The sequence below is a fragment of the Acanthaster planci genome, linkage group LG21, assembly GCF_054643075.1.
Source record: "Acanthaster planci isolate LZ-2023a linkage group LG21, COTS_SCS, whole genome shotgun sequence".
NCBI classification, from domain to species: Eukaryota; Metazoa; Echinodermata; class Asteroidea; order Valvatida; family Acanthasteridae; genus Acanthaster; species Acanthaster planci.
Genome location: NC_141797.1, coordinates 9,603,556 through 9,625,934, shown reverse-complemented (window position 1 = coordinate 9,625,934; position 22,379 = coordinate 9,603,556). Strand labels below are relative to the sequence as shown.

Genomic DNA, 22,379 nt, shown 5'->3' with positions numbered 1-22,379 from the left:
CACGTCGAGGGGACAATTTCTTTTGTCAGAAATGTTGGGACCGGGTTGTGGGGACAAAAATTTGTCCTAACAACATATTTGGTCCCCATGACATCTGCATTTCAATACACACCGTATGTTGTCTGTAGTTACCCAGTAACAGGTGCACTGGGCACTGCACATCCATAAAAATGCCATAATTCTTTGGGTTGAGTTACAAGTTCATATAGGATTTTGTGCTTTTTGTTTTTTATCATGATTTCCATAAACCACATCCTTAAGCTAAGTGCAATGATTACACCATCATTTGACGGTATCAAGTGAAAGATCTGCGGGAATTGAGTGATGTTCAGGTTAACCTTTTCAGATCTTAGACTATAGAATAATTAACATGTTGAAATTGATGCTGTCACATTATGGTTTCATGAGTTTCATGCTGGTTAATTTGAAAAAAATTGATACTTCTTTTTTAGAACACTGTCTTTTGAAGCTCTACGTTCCTACCCCCAGGCAATGACAGATAAACCAGGATTTGTATCAAATGGTGTAATCTTATCACTGATGCAGTAATTAAGATTATGGTTATCCAATTTAATGTGGGACACATTTGAATCACTATTGTGTGCATTGTCGTGTGATAGAATGGCATAATTTGATGAGGAGCTAGATGCACATGTAAAATGCACAGACGTGGACATGATATTCCCCCCCTCCATGTACATATAGCAGTGTGGAGAGGCCTTGTTTGAGGCTTTTGGTTCAGCAGACATTATTAGAATCACGCATTATTTCACTCATTTCCTTATGCATTCCTGTTAACTCCCCTTTTGCATAGTGGTGAGAGCCAAGTGCCCATGCCATGATAGCAAGCACTCTGCGGTATATTGCTGTCCATGTTCAGGGGCCCTCCACTGTTGTGGCCCTGCTTATCATGCCATTATCATGCAAAGTGGGTGGTTCACTTAGCCAAGAGCGCCAAATGTGCAGTTTTGTATGTGTGCAGTGGTATGGTGTCTGTGTGGGGATATACCACTGTACTGCCAGCCTGACTGATGTAGCTACAATAACGAGGCTTAGTTCTCTTGGCTGTCTGGTAATTCCTCTGGCAAGTACAAGGTCTTGTTTACACCTCTGACCTGCAAGGGACAACCAACTAAGGGGAAGCTGGGTCTTGGTGCACAGGTCAAAGGGCAAGGAGGTGTAGAGGCGGCTCATCTGGATTTGTCACCACGCTGTTTGGGACAGGGTACCGTTGATTCTGTACAGTCTATGTAACATGTGCTGCGCTGGACACACCTGAACAACCTCATGTGCTGTGTCAACACTGGATTCGTGTAAATGACAGATCTTCCCCACTCCTGGTACATGTAGTGATCAATTTCCCAGTACACCGCTCCGGTCAATCCTGCGCCGGGATCATTCACATTAATAGGTTTGGAGAGATTTGGTTTCTTCTTTCTGCCGGACGGCCATCTTTGTGTACTATCTGGGACATTATAAATGCAAAGGTAGCACAGACAGGAAAGAACCATGACGACACCCTCTAAATTTAGGAATGTACCAAAGGTGAGTGTACTGACCCACAGAATGAGGGTCATAGTGGTTTAAAAACTACCAATTTGTGATTTTCTATGAGGCAGTAAACTTGAACAGAAGGACCTATCATTTGTGCCAGTTGATGGCAGGTTAGTAGAAACCTCAAAAAGGACAGGATTCATGCGGAAGTTGTTGGTCGGTGTCAAATGCCTAGAGGAAATTATCAATGTAAATGTAAACTCAGCAAATATGTCGGAGTTCTACGTGATGTGCTAAGCAGCTGCAGCCCTGTCTCCGGCTTTGGGCCGCCTGTCAGTAGTCATGGTGCACGTACCAGTAGCCTGGGGGGGGTACTAGTTTTTTTTTGGGGGGGGGGAGCACATCACAAGAACTGTAGATAAGTTAATGCTTATGATATGTGCCAATTGGGGGCCAGCTGCCCACTGAGTAATGGAGCAGGCAGTCCCTAGTTATGGTGTCCACAGCCCATGTCCAAATATTTTATGGTCACGCTGATTGTGTGGTTCATGTGACATTTACATGCATGTAATTTTTATCCCAGGGCAAACTTCAAGCTGATGCTGTTATTTGGATGTGCATGTGGTACTGGTAAAAGTGGTCATGTGAAACACCTGTACCTACAGGAAAGCGAATAAATATAAATAGCCTACAGGTGCATTAGTAAAATAGCCAATTACATGGACATGAGCTCAAATTACATGCATGTACTGTACGTCGGTAATGTTACATTACCTTCTAGGTGAAAATTAGGCTCTGATTTCAGTAAACAGGAGCATGTACATGTATGAGTACTTTCAATAATTATTCCTAACGATCCCCGAGGGGTATGTAAAATCGGAGGATTTGGGACTATTGGGATTAATAACTGCGCTGTTAGATTTGGGTGGCATCTGTCGCATTTGGTTGGGAACAGATCATAATCTGAACGGAACACCAGTTCTCGTGGGTAGGCATTCACCGTGTCCAGGGGACAGATTCTTCTGTTAGGGAAATATGAACCGAGTTGTAGGGATATTTCTGAGTCCCCACAATTTTTTCGGTCCCCACAAAATACTTGAAATGTGGAGTGTACCGGTACATGTAATGTATGTCCCCACAACTACCGGTACGGTGCAGGTCATTATGTTCATGTGCATGTATGTTTCAGATGACTGACATCATGAGCCAATACATTCATCATGAATGCCCGGACCATCTACCCCTGGTCTGCGATGAATGTGTGCAGTCCACTAGCTGGTCATTGTGGTTGATTGCTGTCAATCTTTGTCACTCTGACCTTTCAACATGGACATGCACATGTATGTATCAGAATTTTTTAGGAGGTTTGGACGGTTTGGGAAGATTCGGGATGGTAGAGCTCATCCTAGAATTCATGGAAATTGATGTCACCTGAAACTTAAGTGCTAACGTTTTCCATTGATTTCCTGGTCTGTGGAGTCATTTTGAGAGATCAGGAAGTAAGCACTCAGATTTAAATTTTTGCCAGACTAGACGAGATGACGTCTGTCAGCTGCTTCTGTGGACCACCAACAGTTTGCATTCGTCCAGTTTCGCTAGTTTGGTACCACTATTCATCTGGAGAACCCACATCCTCTTCCTGTGTGTGTGGACGATGCATTGAAGCAAAGCATTTTTGCATGTTTACTACGGCATGCCACAGTCCCAGAATAGAACACGACAACAATTTCCAAAGTGCACTCCTCCTGTATAACATTGACCCTCACCGAGAGGTCAAATTCATCACGTGGTGTCAACTCCCTTGAGCTGCATTTTTGTCAGGGTCCATGGCCGTTTCCTTCTGCAGGGCTGAGTGTCATGACTGCATAATCCCTCTGGTTTCCCAGAAGGGCCTGGGGTACTTGAAATATGGCGATGGGAAATGCAGGATGCAGAGGAAGTCTCCCAAGAGTACACCGCCAGATCAAAGTCATGCAGGTCACGGCAGAACGGCCTCTGTCAATCGGGAGTGCTCTATCCATTGACAACTGCTAGAAAATCTCATAAATGACATCTGTAGACCTACATGAATGCATGTGGTCTGACTGGTCTCATGTTAGAACTGCCCCTGATATCAAACGTTCATGCTTGCCTCTTAATTCCACTGTTAATTTTGACCAGTATCTCGGTAATTACAAATGGTCAGTGGTAGTACGTAAAAGTGGACATGTTTGACCAAAAGAGAGCACCCTGAATGTGCTGTTTATTATTTATGCCTCTGTTCACTTTTCACATTCATCAAGATGGCCGGAATTTTTTCACCATTTTTAAACTGGGATCTTTCAGCAAAAAAGCCAACCTGCTTTACACAGCAACCACTTCAGAGATTTATTCCATTTTTTTAAGATAATGAAATGTAATTTTCAAACAGAGATCCCTGTGCTTAAAATGCTTCTCCAAAGCATGCTTCATTTGCTCTATGATCTGAGGGGGCTATGATCTGAGGGAGCCTCCAGTCATGCTTGTCATTGCTCTGCCTGTGTATTAATGAAGCCTAGCTGGCTAGACACATGTTCAGCCATCCACCCCAGGTTTCCATTCGAGTGATAATTGATTGCTCTTTTATGCTGACCCAACTTAGTCATCCCCTGTCACTCTATTGTGGTGCCAGCAATTCAGGGAAACCACAGAGCTTGGGTTGTGGTAACCCGATCAACCAACCTAGACCAGGAAAATGGCTTCAGTCAAGAACTTTTACATGTACAGCCGGGCTCATCATTGAGCCTGGATGAAAAGTCAATCATCTGATCAAAGAGCTTGTTAAATGATTAATACCAGTAGCTCTGTGATAAGATAAGGCAGGTGTTACTTTCTTCTTTGTGTTGAGATTGCTAAGGAGGTCTTTTGATGGATTTACAGCATCTAAAGATTGAAAACTGGCTGTGAATCTGAAGACAAATGTCAAAACGTAAAACAAATTTTGTGTTCAGATCTTCCTTGCAGAATTGCCTCGTGCCGTGTACTATTTTATCATCTTTATTCCTTATTCAACCCAAATACGTACAAAACAATAAAGATGCGACCTAGAAGTTAGAACCCCGGTCCAGAGTGGACAATAAATAAAGTACATGTACTCCTGGCAGGGGGAAGAAACATAAAACAGGTTTTTAAAATTGCTGTTAGGGACCTTTGAAGCCACTTCTGTCATCAAACTCAAAGTGTAAGCTGTGCATAATGGTCATGATGGTGGCAGTGGTGCATTTACATTTCTTTCTGAACCCCCAATCTTTAAATTTTCCCGCACACCATGATAATAAAGACAGTCAGCACATCTCAAGCAGAAGGCAATAAATCACAGCTGAAGATAATTTTGTCACTTTCTCTGATAAATCATGACGTTTGACCTGAATGCCTGATGTGTACCTCAGAACAAACGTGTGGGACGGATTAATCCACTGTGCCTGTGTACATCGTCATGTGTGGTGTGCTCCACTCAAGTATGTCGTTTATGTCTTGCATATTCCATTACTTATTCACGATGTTCACCCTGCGCATTCCCTAAAATTAATTAAATGATCATGAAACTTTACAAGCAATATACATGTACATGTAAAATACAAAACTCTCTAAAATTTCACAAATTTCGAGGGTACAGTATTTTAATCAAGTCTGGCTACCTCTTCGGAAGCATGATTTTGTTTTGAGCCATGCTGTCCTCCAAGCGCATCAATCATGGATACCAGTCTGATATGGCTTTATCCTTATCTGATCACGCTATGACATGTCCATTCCGTCTTTCTTGAGACCATGCCAAGTTTTAAATAGAGTAGAGTGCAAAACAGGTTCTAAGTTCTAACTCTACTGTGAATGACTGAAGTACCCGAATCATAACCACAGAATTCATGCTGTGTACGTACAGTACCGGGGTACATGTACGGGTATACGTGTATGCATGACACCAACAAGTATTGAAATTTAAACACATGTAAGTTTCAAGTTTTGATACATGTATATGCTCAACTGGTCCCCACACACACACTGAGCAGTTCCAACATTTGAACAAAATATTGTATAACATGGTAACCATTTCCGTGTTGCCAGAAGAAAGGGAAAGTTTACATTATATACATCTGAGGCCAGAGGAAGAAAATTAATGTTTTTGTTTGAATTAGAACTCGGCAGCCTGCAGAGCCCAATTTCATGGCACTGCTTAACAGTTTAAGCAGAAAGTCATGCCTATTAAAGCAGAAAATTTTGCTAACTGTAAGCCTTACTTCGTGGCGCTCCTTTGTGTGGTTGTGTTTAGGGTTGTGCATGCAAAGAGATTTCCATTGTTTTGTCACTACTTTAAGCAAATCTTTCTTCCAGAGTACATGTAAGTTTGCCTTTTGCTGTGGTTACTGCTTACAGTCCACATGAAATATGCAGAGCCTCTGTTAGCGTAAATTTTAAAAATCGTGTGCTTAGCAGAAAGTGTGCTTAGCAGAATGCTAACAGAGAGAAACAGAGATACATGTACATGTAGGTGCTTATTCTCCGTGACAGAAATCAGAGCAGAATAAATTTGAATCAAGATTTTAATTGACACAGGAATGTTAGGCTGAGATTAATACTTCCCCCACTATCTATCTGGTCTGAACTTCTGCACAGGACCCATGCAGCTACACTTTAAAGGTGTGTCTGTCATGTGTATAGTTTGTGTATGTTTCCTGGCACCAAAGTGCTCAAAATCCACAGAAGGGTGTTTTACAACCAATCTCATGAAGTTTGAGCCTAGTGAATGCTGTAGATTCCAAGAAAAATTGTTTTCTAGGATCTTGATTTCAAATCAAAAGTTACGGGGTCATGTTTTGAATTGCGCCCAAATCCAGTGTCTGGGACGTCCTCTCACTCAGCCAATGGCAGAGTTGCAATGTTGCGTACTGAACCAATTAATTATAGCAACTCCCCGGTGTTTGGGGCGCTTTGCTGAATTTTAAAATGAACTTCTCGCAGCCGTTTTCAAAAATTGCATCGTTAGACACATCATTAGAGATGGGCCATTTTCATAGCTTTCTCCATCAGCTTGCCAAAAAGAATTGTTCCACCAGGAGCTTAGTCCCAAATATGTTACTATCTTTAAACCAAGTATGCTTTTCAACCAAAATTTCATCGGTTAATTGACAGACAAAATGTGGGACTGTACCTTTAATATGAGCTGTCATACATTATGACGATTCTAGTGTATTGATTACATACATGTACATGTACCAGCAGGCCCAACATTGTAATCTATAGTACACATGTGACTGTCCAGATACGTATCGTGGGAGATTGCTGCAGTCATAGTCAATTTGCTGCCATTTGGAAGCAAGTGCATATCCATTTTATTAGGTATGGGGAAATGTAACATGACAAATAGGATTGCACCTGTCAGTTAAGTGAAAAAGGGCAGCAACCTGATAAGCTTGCAGCTTTGTAGTTTTACTGTGTTCACATCCAGTTTGTGAACTTAAACCAAATCGCTCTTTGGAATTTAATGAAGGCTTAGAAAGTTTCTAGCTGGTGCACATACGTATGCAAATTAAAACAGAAAAATGATTGTGAATAATATGAGAATGTCGCAACAGAAGGTAAACTTTATTGAACCAGTGCTCTTAATGGAGCACTAACATAAACTGTTTTCTATTCTAGGCCAAAAATAAAACTACTCGAGCAACGAAAAATCAAGGGGATTTTCATTCCAATTAATCTGTGAACTAACAGATGTATTGCCCCTCATCTTTGTCTTCAGGGGAGGCAGGATTTCTCAAGCATCTCTCATCATAACATCCATTAGGGAACACTTGTATACCTGTTCTTACCAAACCTGTTCAGCAGTCTCCTATCTTAATGTCTGCGTGTGCTGCTTACAAAGTCCTGTTGAGTGAAGGCAACTGCAGCACAGCAAAGCCCTAATTGTCTCGAGATGGTGACAAACCCATACATCTAAGTAACGAGAATGAAGGATGTCATAATGCAAGGCCGTCTACAATTTTGTATGATGTCATGGACTGTAAGGCTTATCATATACATGTACATTAATACGTTGTACATGCACCTGATATACCTAGGGTCTGCTCTTTTGGTGTCGCAGAAATGTTTTTTTCTACAAGTGACTGCTCAAACTGTGGGTGGCCGTCGGTACAAAAGCTGAAGAATAATTCACAGAGTGTTACAAATCCCACGCAGCTATCGGAACGCCGGATAATAATACACCTGTATGTGTATAACTAATACTTAAAGGAAATACGCATGTATAACCCTATTTGAAATCAATGAGGCAATGTCAATTTGGAACGAATTTGAGGTAAAATCGAAAACCAACCAAAAGGTGATATATCTTCAAACATGGGCAGCCCATACAAGTTGTAAGCAAACTGAGAGTGGTAAATGCATTTAATACAAGTGGGAATCCTTGCTTATTTGGCATTAAAAATTTGGTAGAGTGTACATGTACATGTTTGTAACACTCAGCTACCAGACAATGTACTGTATATTCATGCTGACGTATAGATTTTCAGAGAGGGTAATGGGGAGGAATGGCATTGGGCAATTATCTCTGATTAATTGCTGTCCAAGTCACACACCTGATTTCTAGCAAAGAAATTGCCATTTAAATGTCTGATAATACAAATGTGAGCACCTATCTGTTTAGTGTCTAAGGGATATTCCATCAGCACAGCAATACATGTGCACTTTCTTCACACCAATGGATACCCTTCTCATTCTCCTTAGTGTACTTGAGCTCTCACAATGCACCACAGGGAGGTGCATTTTACATGTGAATGAATGGATATGTACATTTCTGTAAATGGCGCACAGTTTTGACCTTTGGAACTAGAAAAAGTGCAGTGGTTGAATATTGACAGGGTTCCAATCATGCAGAGTGATGCTCACATATTGAATGAAGTGGTTTTTGTTCTCTCTGCATGTTCTCCTGTCTGACAGACAGACTGACAGACAGACCAGAATTCTTTTGTGATTTGTTTTTGAGCGTGTGCAGTACCGTAAAAAAGTGTACGATGCAGGGATGAGATTTCTCAGCTTTTTAGCGGATTTCAGCTTTTGGGGTTTTTGATTTCAGCTTTTTTTTTCTCACTGACTGTGTACAAAAGTACAGGAGATTTTCACAGTTCAGCTTCTTAATGCCTTTTTTTCAACTGCTTTCAGCTATTTTTATCATTGGTCAGTCTTACCCCTGATGATGTGACATTGACAAAGCACTACATGAACATACATGTATACACGTGCATGTGTTGTACCTGAGTGGGAGTCAAATTTATGGGCAGCGCTTGGTGCAGAAGTGCCAATAATTTGGTGTTCATGACTACGTCGTAAATCGCCAGGGTGCTACAGGTGCACAAACCAAGTTCTAACGCTGTTGTTACAACTTGAGCTGTCCTGATGCACTGGTGCATGTATGCACAGGTGCATGTACATGGGTGATTCTACAAATTAGGGGTCCAACTTGGGGACATTTTGGTGTCCTGTTACGCATGAAGGGGCCATTCAACTTTTCTTCATGTAAAAATGTAACAACATGATCAAACATTGTGCAGATGGAACTGTATATTGTACAGGTCATAAACAATGTAATCCTGTTTGATCTACAGAGTGTGAACAGTACTAATATTAGTTCCATCCAGAAAAGCTGAATGGTTTCACCCGTAACAGAACACCAAAATATCCCCAAGTGGGACCTCTAATTTATATAATCACCCACATGTAAAACACAGCAATGAGGATTATCACAAATGTATGTACTCTGCACCTTTGAAATCTGCTCAAATTTGGCACGGGCCTTCGTGATTTGACAGGCACAAATTGAATTCCGTGCTCCAGTTTTTTAAAATCCCGTAGTGTGCAGATACACACGGTAGAGTATTTAGTGGAAATACGTGTAAACAGTAAATACGGCAAAAAATAAAATACACATATCCGCATCATCTCCTGGAGTAAAGGCTCCAATGCGCTTGAGCTTATCGGTACGTCGTACGGTATTTTGCTCGAGGAGCTTTACAAATGAAGCATTTCAAGTGGTTTACGTTGCCTATCATATTACAACTTACAGGCTTCATCACAGGGTGCCAGTCAGGTTAAGTTGATGTACATACTTGTGTGTACATGTAGCATGCATGTTGGTGACTTGCATCAAAGACTGTCCAGGTTCTGTGGCTTTAGCAAGGCCTGTACTCTCTAATACACGGACATGATGTACGATACCTCAGTGACCCAAATAAATAATTCATAGCTTATTATTGCTGAGTGTTCAGAAATTGTCTGCTGTTGTTTGTAGTGGTAGGACAAAGGAAAATGATCATTGGATGTGACTAAATATCTCACGCACCTGCTCTTAATATATTTTGTGCACACACATACCGGTAATGTAATATATTGTGCCAACCAAAATACATGTACGTGTTCCTGTCTGCCGTTTTCTAAATTTACATGTACATACTCTGATATTCTTTGCTTAAATGACATTTATTTCTGATTTGCTTGAATGACATTTATTTCTGATTTGCATGATGTGTGAAATTTGTACAAGCGCAGTCCAAGGCTCCATAATTGGTAACTTGATTGACAGCTCCACTGTACATGTAGTCAGCAGCTTGCATGCAGCAGAGCTTATCAGAAGTTACCAGTATCTCATTACTGAAGGTACATAGATATGTGTGAGTGCAGTTATATGTGGATCTCTGTTTGAATTAATGCACAGTGCCCACTAAGGTATGTACACTGTAGTGCTGGCTCCATAATGGCAGTGCACTAATGAGTATTTTTCTGCATTGGTAATTAAATGGCAGACAAGTACAGCGTGTAGACCTGTACATCGTACATGTACATGTAGCAGAGGCTATGAGTCATCTGGCACTGGGCCCATGTATAATACACAGGCCATTGACCATGCATGTCTATTGACACAACCACCATGGCCCCTTGCTTTTTGTGGTCCTTGTGGACAAGCCGGGGGACCCCAAGGGACGTCAGCGGCAGTGTGTCCACTGTCTTGACTGTTTCATTAGAATTTCAGACCGGGGACTTGGTTTTCTTTCAGGATCGTTTCCGTGAACATCCCCCATGTTTTAATTAGCAGATTCTGGCTAAAGTCGCCACACGGAGATTGTAAAGACACGTACATCTTTTGTAAATTTGTGAGGGATTAATTTATGATTAAGTAAGGATCAATGTAATTCTGACTCTTTATTTTCTTTCTCATTTATTTATAATTTAGACCAACATTGAATTCTCAGCGTTGTAATTAATGCTTCACAGGTCATAAGATTCCTGTTCCGTGTTCCAACACATTTTAATTTTGGTGTTGATTAATTATTTATGCCCACGTTCATGCCCATATGCTTGAAAGTGTGAATCAAATGATCAGTCAATAGAGATGAATGGATTTTGTAGGATGTTAATTGATCACAAATGTAAGTGCAGCTTGTGTGCTTGTGTTCACATTTGAGCTTTGAAGATTGATGTACATGTGGGTAATTCCAGAAATGACACACATGTAGGGGTCCAAGAGTGACATATCATTATATAGTGACAAATATCACCAGAATTGATTTCAAACTATTTCTATTTTTTTGGCAAGTAATTTGTATTAATTCATCACTCATGGACATTAGACAATGTGTTTTGAACTTGCAAAATCATATGTCAGATGTGACAGGGACATAAAAAAGGGACCCCTAATTTCTGGTTTTACCCATGTACATGTACATAAAAACAGGCACACATCAAGCACTACAATTTGTCGGCATGGTTACGATCTTCCCTTCTCTCCGGCAGTTTAAGAAGGATCTGAAGACTCGTCTCTTCAATGAGGCATTTAATTAACTTCTTTGCACTAGCGCCTTGTGCACCGTGGTGGATCTGTGCGCTCTGTAAATCGTCATCATTATTATTATTATTAGTACAGGTGCATGTACATGTACACTTTACTAATTGTCAAAGAGCAAGGAGACCGCCTGCTATCAAAGCGGATCTTGTTGTTAGAGAATTCGATTTCGTCTCACTTTCAGCTTTTGATTCCGTGCTCTTTCTTGCAAAATCATATGTCAGATGTGACAGGGTCAAAAAAAAAAGGGACCCCTAATTTCTGGATTTACCCCATGTACATGTACATTAAAAGAGGTACACATCAAGCACAACAGGTACTGTACATTTTACTGTATTGTCGTATATGTAGACAGTACTGTACATGGATATGTATGTACCAGTGCAGTAATTGGGCAAAATACGTGTACATGTACAAATGTGTCATACGAGCTTCATTTCTGATATGCAGGGGCCAATTTCATAGAGCTGCTTAAGCACTGGATGTAAGCACGAAAAAAGCTTGCTTAATAAACAAAGGTTAGCAGTTCAAACTCTATGCGATTGTCATGCTAACCAATAAGCAGGTGAATACCATTCCCAAACAGTATACATGTACGTGTACATCACTAGAAGTTTTGGCTGGTAACCTGATTTGTCGAGCAATTTTTTTCACGCTTGAGCAAATTTTTCGCTTAAACGACGCTATGAAATTGGCCCCTGCACTGGTAACATTGTACATCTATGTGTACAGTGTTCTTAGTAAAAGTGGATAACATGCATAATACCCGGGATACATGCACATGTGTGTACATTTGGCTGAAGTTATAAACCAAAGCTTTACCAACTGTGTTGTAAGCTGCTCTGTGGCCTACGCTTGTACCGGTACATGCACCGTTGCCAAAAAATTCACTCTTTCCCATGTTGCAGAGTTAATATGCACATGCTCGGTAATCAGGGGTGTGAGAATTCAGCTTTTTTAGCCGATTTCACCTTTTTTTGGTACAGATATTGACCCTGAATTTCAGCTTTTATGAACACCTGGACTGTACCAAAGTATGAGAACTTTTTACTCTTCAGCTTTTTTGTTTTGTTTTCAGCTTTAATCTCAGGTGGCCACTCACACCCCTGAGTAATACTGACACGTGTAAAACAGGTTTATGTCCTTACCTCTTGCTTGCATTGTTCCCAAAGTGTTTGCATGGACGATGCCTCGCCAGGCTGGCTGCATGACTTAATGCACATTGGCCAGATATTCAAGCAGAAAGTTCCACTAGAAATCGAACCAGAGAAACGTTCTTCAGACTGGGTTTGCTACGTGCACCTGCTGAAATGTGTACAGACTTTGCCTTAAGTGTCGATAACTAGATTCACCCCAGTACTCAGACTGGCTTGACGGGGCAGTTTTTCTGCACACTCACTCTGCTTCCTGTCACCTGATCAGTCCCCTTCCCCTTCTGCTGATTTACAATTTCCCTTTCCTTTTCCCCCTCCTGGTCAAGTCCCCACCCTGCAATTCAGCAGAAACCCCCGTATGCCAGGAAATGGAAGAGGCCGTTCTTTTTTGTCCTGTTTTCAGACCGTTTCAGTAACTTCTAAAGTTGCTTGTCTTTTTGTTTGGTTCATCATGGAATGTGTCATAAAGAAATCTACATTAAAACCAATTTAACAAAAGCTAGCATTTGTCTTTTGCTGGAAAACTGTTTGACCGTTCCATTCTCACCTTATAAGAGGTAGAAATCAATGCAGACAGTGAAGATCCGAAATTAGTTTTTTTTTTCTGCCTCCAACTAAAAGATTCCACAGCGTCGTCTCGATACACTCCCTCGAGAGTACTGTACTCATAAACCTGTGAGAAAACACATTCACTCAACAAAGAGAGGGACTCCTCATAAGAGCCACAGCAGTTGCGGGTTTTTTTGGTTTTGGTGGGGTTTCTCTTCGTCAGGAACTTGTGATGTATTCTAAGGTCTCTTCTCACCATTTTCAGACGGCTCAAGCTCGTATCCTGATCAAAGGAGGCAAGGTGGTCAATGCCGACCACTCCTTTCATGCGGACGTCTACATTGAGGATGGAACCATTCGGTAAGTTCAATCTGCTCAAACTAAAACTGCAGGTTAATGTTTGAAAGATAAAGAAACTGGTTGTTTGTCAGCAAATTGCTTGTGATTGGTTTGAAAGGTTTTTGCAGCGAGCACACACATCATTTACATGTACATGCCAGATGCATATCTGTCTTTGTTATTTGCTCAAGTGAAAGAAAGTTTTCCTGTACTCTTTTGGAAAAGGCCAACAGCATCTTTATTTATCCTCAAGAAATACTGGGTACATACATGTACACATTGTGAATGGGAATGTCTTGAATCAAGACTACCAACCAGCACAGTCATCATGGAGTCCATGCGAGGATTGGAGGACTCTGCTGCAAAGACTGTGTAATGACTGAACTCTTCTGATCCTTAATGTTTTTTTTGGTGACTCCAGACAAGTTGGCAAGGATCTCATCACCCCTGGTGGTGCCAAGGTCCTGGATGCCAAGGGCAAGCTGATCATTCCTGGAGGGATCGACACTCACACCCATATGCAGATGCCCTTCATGGGCACCGTGGCTATCGATGACTTCTACCAGGGAACCAAAGCTGCCTTGGCTGGAGGAACCACCATGATCAGTAAGGACATACAGGGAACTAGCAGTGTCATGTTCAAGTACTACATAAGTACTTTACACGTATTCACAGCATGATCAGTTATTAAGACACAGAGGTTGGCAGTGCCATGGTTAAGTACTACACATGTATGACATGTACATGTACTTCACAAGCATTCACAGTCTTATAAGTAAGGACTCACAGGGAGGCTTGCAGTGTGTCGTGTTTGAGTACTACCTAAGCACTTCAGAAGTATTCATAATATGATCAGTAAAGGCATAAAGAGAGGCTAGCAGTGCCATGGTCAAGTTCACATCAATACTTCACAAGTATTCACATTTACTGCTGAGGCACATGTACACGTACCTCACAGGCACCACAGTTTCAGTTTAGCCACAAACCGTCGATCTGAACTGGAACCAAAGACATTCCTGTGTTATCGTTAACCTGCCATTTGTTTTGAAAGTGCAATAATGACAACCAGTAAAATGTACAAGTTTGTGGAGGTTTGACGAAGTACTGTTAATTTGAACACTGCCCAGTTGTCACTCGTCCTGTTCGTGGACTTAAGATCTGAGGTCAACTAATGGATCACAAGGTGGTCTTCATGTTGAGCTAGTTCTTGGCAAGGGATCTGTACACAGAGAATTGGTAATTCATTCAAGAGAAGATTCCTTTGGAAGTGGGACTTGGTGTAATACATGTAGGTACCTGGTTCTTAAAAGGTTCATACTCAAGGTTTCTGTGCTCAAAATCAAACTGAATAGAACTGGGTAGAACTGGATAGGACTGGAGAGAACTGAATAGGACTGGAGAGAACTGGATAGAGGTGGATTGAACAGGATAGAGCTGGATAGAACAGGATAAAGCAGGAAAGAACAGGATAGAACAGGACAGGGGTGGATAAAACAGGATAGAACAGGATAGAGCTGGATAGAACAGGATAAAGCAGGATAGAACAGGATAGAACAGGATAGAGCTGGATAGAAAAGGGTAAAGCAGGAAAGAACAGGATAGAGCTGGATAGAACAGGATAGAACAGGATAGAGCTGGATAGAAAAGGGTAAAGCAGGAAAGAACAGGATAGAGCTGGATAGAACAGGATAGAGCTGGATAGAACAGGATAGAACAGGATAGAGCTGGATAGAAAAGGGTAAAGCAGGAAAGAACAGGATAGAGCTGGATAGAAAAGGGTAAAGCAGGAAAGAACAGGATAGAGCTGGATAGAACAGGATAGAACAGGATAGAGCTGGATAGAACAGGACAGAGGTGGATAAAACAGGATAGAACAGGATAGAGCTGGATAGAAAAGGGTAAAGCAGGAAAGAACAGGATAGAGCTGGATAGAACAGGATAGAGCTGGATAGAACAGGATAGAACAGGATAGAACAGGATAGAGCTGGATAGAACAGGATAGAACAGGATAGAACAGGATAGAGCTGGATAGAACAGGACAGAGGTGGATAAAACAGGATAGAACAGGACAGAGGTGGATAAAACAGGATAGAACAGGATAGAGCTGGATAGAACAGGATAAAGCAGGAAAGAACAGGATGGAACAGGATAGAGCAGGAAAGAACAGGATAGAGCTGGATAGAACAGGACAGAGGTGGATAAAACAGGATAGAACAGGATAGAGCTGGATAGAACAGGACAGGGGTGGATAAAACAGGATAGAACAGGATAGAACAGGATAGAGCTGGATAGAACAGGATAGAGCTGGATAGAACAGGATAGAACAGGATAGAGCTGGATAGAACAGGACAGGGGTGGATAAAACAGGATAGAACAGGATAGAACAGGATAGAGCTGGATAGAACAGGATAGAGCTGGATAGAACAGGATAGAACAGGATAGAGCTGGATAGAAAAGGGTAAAGCAGGAAAGAACAGGATAGAGCTGGATAGAACAGGATAGAACAGGATAGAGCTGGATAGAACAGGATAGAACAGGACAGAGGTGGATAAAACAGGATAGAACAGGATAGAGCTGGATAGAACAGGATAAAGCAGGAAAGAACAGGATAGAGCTGGACAAAACTGGATAGAACAGTATAGAGCTGGATAGAACTGGGTAACTGCCAGAGCCATCCCACAGTTATCGGTATGCCATCCATGTAGCCTGCAACATGGGAGAGAGGAGTAAAAATCACTGAATGATGCATTTTTTATGTAAATGCATTAATGACTAGTAGTAAAACCAGAGCGAAGGGATGTTACAGTCCATGATGTTTACTTTCACTGCAGTTGATCACTGCCTCCCGCAGAAGGGCGAGCCACTCTTGGAAGCTTACGAGAAGTGGCGTGGCTGGGCTGACCCCAAGGTCTGCTGTGACTACTCCCTTCATGTGGGCGTGACCTGGTGGGGGGATGGCGTGGCTGAGGACATTGCCACCCTGTGTCAGGAGAAAGGTACGTGGGCTGGGCCCATCATAACGTTAGACATCAGTGCACCTGTTGGCAATCTTTGTGTTTACCGGTAAATTGAATGGTTATTCATTGTTTGAATCCCAGCACGTGAAGGTGCGTGGCAGAGTCTTGAGCAGAATGGAGTTATTGAAAAACAGAGTTGCATGCTTACAAGCTACAACTGGTTATGCCTCCAATTCCTTGAACGCTCCAGCTTGAAAGTTTCCCAAATTCTCCAATATGATTTGCAGGATATATCAATAACACATACAAGTAGGCTTCAACATAATTGAGATGTTTAGATGTGTTCAAAGTGTGAGCAGCTGAACCGTACCATTCTGATTCGTGAAAATGTTTCAGTGGAAAACTGAGATTGATTGGTTTCAAAATGCATGTTTAGACATGCACAAATGTTAAAGGTGCTCATTCTGGCTTGCAGGTGTGAATTCCTTCAAGATGTTCATGGCCTATAAGGGAGTCTTTATGCTCTCAGACGATGAGGTGGGTGCCCTTTTAAAATCAAAATAATACATTTAATGTACGTCAAGTCAAATTCATAATCTTGATTGCGAGTGTAAAACCGATTCTGCTGCAATCGGCAGGAAAAAAACAATCCACATAACCCATTTACCTTTTCGTCCAACAGTTGTACAAATCCTTCAGCATAATCAAGGAAAACGGGGCCCTGGCCTTGATGCATGCAGAGAACGGGGACATCATTGATGAGGTATGTTCACCTGCAGAAGTTGACAAGCTCAGGAGGCATTCATGTGAGGCGTTTTACAGTTGAAAACTGGGTGGTCAAATTGGTCTGCACGTGCAAAAAAGGGGTGTCCTAGTACAAAACGAGCAAAGCACAAATATGAGACAAGATTGAGAAGCCCCAATAGAAAAAATATAGTTTGTTTGCTGAAACGACGGTTTGTTAGAAGTAATGATGCAACCAAAAAATGCCTTCTTAATAAAAGAAATCAACTTTGATTGCTAGATTCAGCTTCTTGTTCAACACAAAAACTGTGAGTGCCCCTCCTGCAATTCAGATGACTCACTTACGTACCATATTTAAACAGTTTTTGTGTCTCTGACTTTAGAACACCAAGAAGATGCAATCTCTGGGTATCACTGGCCCAGAGGGCCACCTCCAGAGCCGACCGGAGGACGTAAGTCAATTGTCATTTGCTGTTGCTTAAAAACATACAGCTGTTGCCTGCAACATAAAACTTCAGATATGAAATGAATGCGTGACCGCAGCCTTCAAACGCTGGGAAACATCGAAGGGGTATTTACAAAAAAAACAAAAAACGAATAAGTTAGACAACCATTAAAATGGAATCAGCCAATCAGTGCGTGAGGGAAAATATGAGAAAACATTATTTTGAAGAAACCAACTAGTACGTACGTTTGTAAAGGATTAAAAAAACCAGTTAGGCACAATTGACAAGCCAGGAACAGTTGTAAACCGTGAACCATAAATAGTGATTTATAGTTTCATTTCTAAGCTCGTGCATGTACCGATAACTTTTCCAACCCCTCTTTATATATATACAGCATCACACTTGGTTTCAACTTCCCTTTTCCCCAAAAATCTCAATTTTGAAAACTTACATTTACACCAGTTTCATTTAATTTTTGGCAACAGTTAGCGGAAATCACTGTTCAAAAATGAAAATGCATCAGAACTTTAAAAAACATTGGACAGAAACAAAACTGAAAGGGAGAACTTCCCTTCTTTTTGCAGAGACAAAAAAATCATAGATCTCATGAAAGGCAGAATTGCTTTTTAAAACTGTCAGACACTGTGAAAGAAAATATGGCACGAATGGTAAGCCATTCATTTTCCTGGTCTTTCCAGAACACTTCCCTCTTTGGGAACACCAATGAATATGTATTAAAAGCAGGTAATGTTTTATGCATGACTTTGATGAGGAGGGTGATTATTGGAAATAATGATTGTCACATTTCTGGAGTGTGACTCATAATTTCCTTGTCTGCTGCACGAGGGAGGAAGATGCCTGGGGAAATTATAAAAACCAAGGAAATGACGAGGGTTTCCCAAGGTTCCATGGTAGGAATGTACATGCAATACACTGTCCTTGACTTGCAGTTTAGATGGAGCCGTTAAAACTGGCAGTAGTTAGAACAATCGATTCAGATTGCGAACACGTTTTTTTTGGATGGCAGCAAGATGGCAAAACCAGCTGTCTTCTTTTAGGAATGTACCTGCACATGTGGATCTAATTTTCTGCCTGTTTCTGCGGCCTCGTGTGGAAAACATGGAAAGCACTGGTCTCATGCATGTACCAGGGTTACGTCCTATTTCACGACACCCATAATAGGGCTGTGGCGAATATCTGAATAACCGAATATTCAGTCAGTTATCAAGTATTCATATATTATGTTCTGAATTTAAATCTTCAAATGCAAAATTTCTGAAAAGGAAGGGAAAATTTTCAAACGAGAGAAATTTAACTGTAGAGGTTTGTTTGAAGCAGATACAGATGAAAAGCAACAGAAATCTTACTATTCATTTCAAAAGGTAAACATTACTTAATACAATTTAAAAGGAATAGAAATTATCAACTTCAGTCTGATCTGTAGATTATTCTTCCATTTATCTCACTTTGCTGCATATTCATGAACGTTTCTTTCCTGCTGTTTTGTCTTTTTGTTTTGTCAAAATTTTTGTCACGATTCTAAATGAGCACTGTTTCTCCCAGGTGGAGGCCGAGGCTACCACTCGGTCGATATGCATAGCCAATCAGGTTAACTGTCCCCTGTACATAGTGCATGTTATGAGCCGCAGTGCCGCCGATGCCATACGAAAGGCCAGGAGCGAAGGTAGCCACTGAGTAGTTTGCTAGCCAGAACGGAGTTGAATCATGTACAGGCAATGACTAAAGGGGTTTGCCTTATTATCAAACTGTGAACCGTACAGTGCATAGTACATATCGTTGAGACTTTTACTTTTTTCTTCAAATCAGCCCTGAATACATGTACCAATAAGATATGAAGCTGAGTTACTGACAATGATTTTTGTCTAAAGCCACAACTATAACCACCGAACATGAAAAATAATTCACAACTAGCAGTTTTTTTTAAGCGAAAAAAAGTGCTGCATTTAATGAAAGGTACATGATGGCATGTCACATGAACTGCATGCTGCACCAATCAGACCCCTTAATCATCACTGGTACAAGATTCAACTCTGCTTTTTAACATCATTTTCTGAACTTTTGAAACTTACCAATCACATTTCTCTCTCCATCTGTCAATCTTGGGATGACCATGGCAACCAGGTGGAGGCGGAGGCTGTCGGCCGCGCCATTTGCATAGGCACACAGACACAGTGCCCGCTGTATATCACCAAGGTCATGAGCAAGGGCTCAGCAGAGGTCATCACCAAGGCTAGGGGAGAGGGTAAAACATAAAAGAAGCATGCTGTTGGTATTGTGTCTATCGAGTGATGGTCCCTTGTTTGCATGGAGAAATGGTCCTTTGAAGTTTGAAACAGTTTGGTTCCCAGATTTTGGTAGATGTACAGATTTCATCCAGTCTTCTTACTGCAGCCATCTATATGTGAATGCTCAATTACATTTATTAAGTTTCCTGGATGTTGTTGATTGTACGGTTTCCTTTGGTGTTTAGCAATTTCTTTACAAAGAGGTTTTGTTGTTGCATTCATGGCATTAATTGTCCGTCTCAAGATTAGCAAGTATTGCTTTTCATAACTCGTGAATGTGATTTGTTGTCATATAAACACTAAGCCTGAATCATTTTCATGCCAGTTTCCCCATAGAATAAACTAGAGCCCTCTTCACGTCTCCTCATTCTAGGCAAAGTGGTTTTTGGTGAGCCCATCGCTGCCTCGCTGGGCACAGATGGATCCCACTACTTCTGTAAGGACTGGCGCCATGCGGCCGCCCACGTCATGGGGCCACCGCTGCGACCTGACCCCACTACCCCGGGCTACCTGATGGACCTTCTAGCAAAGTGAGTATTTGATGTTCCATGAAAAAGTACTTCTGGCAAAGAAGAGAGATAGTGACCGATAATCATTTTGCCAGTCGCCATGCAAGGACCCCACACAAGTAAACCTTCACTTTTAAAATAATAACATTCTCATAAAGTGCTTCACATTGTCAAACATCTTGAATCTCCTTACACTTTGGGTGTGTGGCCCCTAAAACGGGCCATAACACCTTCAGATGACCAGGCAGGTCCATCCTGGAAAGTCCAATAGACAGTAGCTCATTTCAGATGTAGTCATGCCAGAAGGCAAACTGCTGAGCCACCAACATAATGTAGGTGTCTTGATTCCAAAATGGACAGAACAGGAATGGTCTGAGATTTAAGACATGTCTTCAACTTCTGTTCAACAGCGGTGACCTGCAGCTCACGGGGACAGACAACTGCACCTTCAGCTCGGACCAGAAGGCCTTGGGTAAGGACGACTTCAGTCGTATACCCAACGGGGTCAACGGCGTGGAGGACAGGATGTCGGTCATCTGGGAGAAGGGCGTGGTAAGCTCCAAACCAGGTCTATCTACTCAACCTTCAAAATCAGTGCTTGCCTCAAGAAGAGTTTCCTGTGTTTCCTGCCTGTAGATAATCGGTTACACCACAAACTGTCGCATCATGTGAACACAATTTACATCAATTTGTGATGCACCAAATTATCATATACCTCACTTTGTAGTGCAGCCGACGATATTTAAGGATGTTCATTGAGTAATGAACAACCTACATTCTTAGGAATGACAAGCTGATTATGCAGACACCCTGTATGCCTGAAAGTTGAACCCTGATGGCGTGCTTCCTGAACCCTTGGATAGGAAAAATAACGTGCAAAAATTAAGAAGTTGTAATATATACTTTCAGGCTCTGTAAAGCCTTTCTCTTAAAGGGACATGTGTACTTCACACTTGTCACTCCGTATCCACCAGGAGCAGAAGCACCTGTTGGTTGAAAAACCTTCCTCTTGATGGGGTATTGGGAAAAACAATGTTCCCTGCAACTGTTGCCCAAAGAAGCAGTTTGAAGACAGCTGATTTGAGAGACCGTCATTGGAAGGACTTAATGTATTGGCGAGCAGTGTCACTGAGCTTTACTTCAGTGAAGCAAAAAATTCAGTAACTAAAAATTACAACAGAATGTTTATCAGTGATTCCACACATCTCTAACGGAATCTCTATATGTCTAATTTGTTCCTCTCTGCTTCTTTCTTTCCCATGTCGTGGCACTCTCAAGGTAACTGGGAAGATGGATGCCAACAGATTTGTCGCTGTAACCAGCACCAATGCAGCCAAGATCTTCAACATGTACCCACGCAAGGTACGCTAAGAGAAACAACGCAGTTGTTTGGACAAATCCCCACTCCCTCCCACAAGATAATCTCCTACATTGCTCCTAAATTCAGCACTCTGAAGACTTGAGTTTCAGTGGACATCCAAATACCACTGGAGGAAAGAATTCAAGCCAAAGATATTCAAGATGGTGCCCAAGAGGTGTAACTTGAGTGCATATACTGTATGCTTGGGCTGCATCCGAATCTGTTGTCTAGAGCTAGGTCTAGGTCTTCGCTCCATTGGAAATGTGTGGAGACACGCAGACAATAGACTTAGCCGTAGCTCTGGAAGCCCGTTTCAGACACGGCCTTGATGACAGTTTGATTTAAGTGTCAAAAGTTGTTAAGTCTATCTGCCCCGAGTTGAAGTGCACCCCCAAGCGGCAAAAGAAAGACGGATGGTCATAAGTTTTCCAAGCGGGTTCTTGTACGCGTTCTGCGTTTATACAAAGACCATACATGAAGGAATAAATTCATTACGCCTACTCAGTGTGCTCCACGTCAAACGCGCCATTGATCTCCATCATAAATGCGCGCCTGTACCAAAAAACATGCCCTCTTTTGTTCTGCCCGGGGCGGATATTGTAACGTATTGTGTCAAGATTCTGGAGTGCATTTTAGCTCTTTTCTCCTGTAAGGTGGAATAATTTTGACCTCTTGCC

General features: G+C 41.6%; 1 protein-coding gene across 3 annotated transcripts in view; it reads left to right on the top strand.

The window, feature by feature from the left end:
• Window positions 1–22,379, top strand: part of LOC110981115 (dihydropyrimidinase-like) — a 46,705-nt gene that overhangs the window by 17,860 nt on the left and 6,466 nt on the right. For 2 of the 3 annotated variants that reach the window (XM_022238359.2, XM_022238360.2), the window contains 10 exons: window positions 13,307–13,401; window positions 13,802–13,986; window positions 16,212–16,376; window positions 16,813–16,874; window positions 17,020–17,100; window positions 17,465–17,533; window positions 19,091–19,211; window positions 20,207–20,363; window positions 20,753–20,894; window positions 21,621–21,704. In XM_022238359.2, the coding sequence (XP_022094051.1) occupies window positions 13,307–13,401; window positions 13,802–13,986; window positions 16,212–16,376; window positions 16,813–16,874; window positions 17,020–17,100; window positions 17,465–17,533; window positions 19,091–19,211; window positions 20,207–20,363; window positions 20,753–20,894; window positions 21,621–21,704 (1,161 nt within the window). Of the gene's footprint in view, window positions 1–13,306; window positions 13,402–13,801; window positions 13,987–16,211; window positions 16,377–16,812; window positions 16,875–17,019; window positions 17,101–17,464; window positions 17,534–19,090; window positions 19,212–19,669; window positions 19,791–20,206; window positions 20,364–20,752; window positions 20,895–21,620; window positions 21,705–22,379 lie in introns of all 3 variants that reach the window. The other variant, XM_022238358.2, reaches the window with a different exon arrangement.